Source organism: Polistes canadensis, unplaced genomic scaffold (assembly GCF_001313835.1).
Source record: "Polistes canadensis isolate GaletaPanama2010 unplaced genomic scaffold, ASM131383v1 scaffold_126, whole genome shotgun sequence".
In the NCBI taxonomy this organism is placed as follows: Eukaryota; Metazoa; Arthropoda; class Insecta; order Hymenoptera; family Vespidae; genus Polistes; species Polistes canadensis.
In genome coordinates, this window is record NW_014569673.1 from 83585 (window position 1) to 84983 (window position 1399).

Sequence of the window (1399 nt, forward strand, 5' to 3'; positions counted from 1 at the left end):
TAATATATATAAAATAAATTTTAAATAATTAATTTCTTCTATTTTTTTTTCTTCATAGTCATAATATTTCTATAACTAACATAGAATTTATTCTTTACGTTTGTTGCCAAGTATACAATTAAGAAGTTCTTTTCCGGTTTCATGGATCAAGGCCGTTCGTTAGTTCTTTAGTTTATTCGTTTGTTCGTTCAAATCAGAAAATGACGTCGCGTCGTTTAGAGTTTATTTTTAGATACCATTTGACACAAAGTTTCTGTCCATCATTTCGTAATCGTTATAACTATATGAAACGTGTTAGAAATTTATTTAAAAAAAAAGAAAACAAAACAAAAACCATAAAGAGATAAGTTTATCAATTTTCATCCACAAATCCAAACAAAAATTAATTAGTATTGTATTTTATTAGAGAAAATTTCGAAAAAATACTAAGTTTAATTTATAATTTTATAATTTTGTAGACATCAACGAGAACAAGCGGCTTTAGCGAGCAATCAATCGTCGAAAAGCAGCTAGTTAAAAATTATCGTAATACTGCATTCCTAGAAGAATATATGACGAGCGTGTTGGGTGACAACGATTATCAAAAGATTAAAAGTTAAGAAAGGATTGAATTTATCATTTATTATATAACGTATACAAAAATGCTCGTGTTGTATTAAATTAATATTCAAACGAATATTTGTAAATCGTATTGACAAATTCGTATGAATATATATATTTAGGGTGATAATTCAATTTCATTACGTTATTTCGTTAGATGCTTTCGTTAATCAATGAAAGCATTTACGAAATAGACTTGCGACGATTTATCGATAATTAATTAGCCATATATGCGCATACATATACCGAATGCATGCAGTGCATGCAGATGAATGGTACAAATCGGACCATGTTAGACTTATCGACGCGTCGACCACTGTTGGTAATAGTAGCATAAATTATATAATATGAGAATAAGTATATCTACGTTTCTAACAACAGGGACGTCTATAAAAAAAGAAAAAAGACAAAAAAAAATGTCACATTATTCGATAGCCGATTATATCCGCGATATTAGATTATCTATTGGGAATGATTACAAATAGCATAAGTACAAACGTGAACTTGATGAACTAGTAATTAATTCGTTCATCATGTTTAATCTCTATATTATTATATATCTATATATTATATAGATTTTCATTCCCGATATTATTGATAATCTCGTTCGTCTTCTCTTATTATATATATATATATATATATATAAATATATTTATCTTTCACAAAACTCTTTCTCTACCTCCGAAACTTGTAATCTAAGAATTTGAATTATGACGAATATTAAAACATCATCAAATAAACGTCGAATAATTCGAAATTTTGTATCAATGTACAGAAATTCTATAAATATTCATCGACA

At 26.9% G+C, this 1399-nt stretch overlaps 2 protein-coding genes across 2 annotated transcripts in view; both read left to right on the forward strand.

The window, feature by feature from the left end:
* LOC106788122 (mitochondrial pyruvate carrier 2-like) overlaps positions 1-1005 on the forward strand; it is a gene marked incomplete in the record, with an annotated part of 4581 nt that extends 3576 nt beyond the window's left edge. The window contains 1 exon segment of the mRNA XM_014751106.1: positions 459-1005. Within this exon segment, the coding sequence (XP_014606592.1) occupies positions 459-513 (55 nt within the window).
* The window catches only part of LOC106788115 (metalloendopeptidase OMA1, mitochondrial-like), a 212597-nt gene that overhangs the window by 17302 nt on the left and 193896 nt on the right, over positions 1-1399 (forward strand). The window lies entirely within an intron of this gene.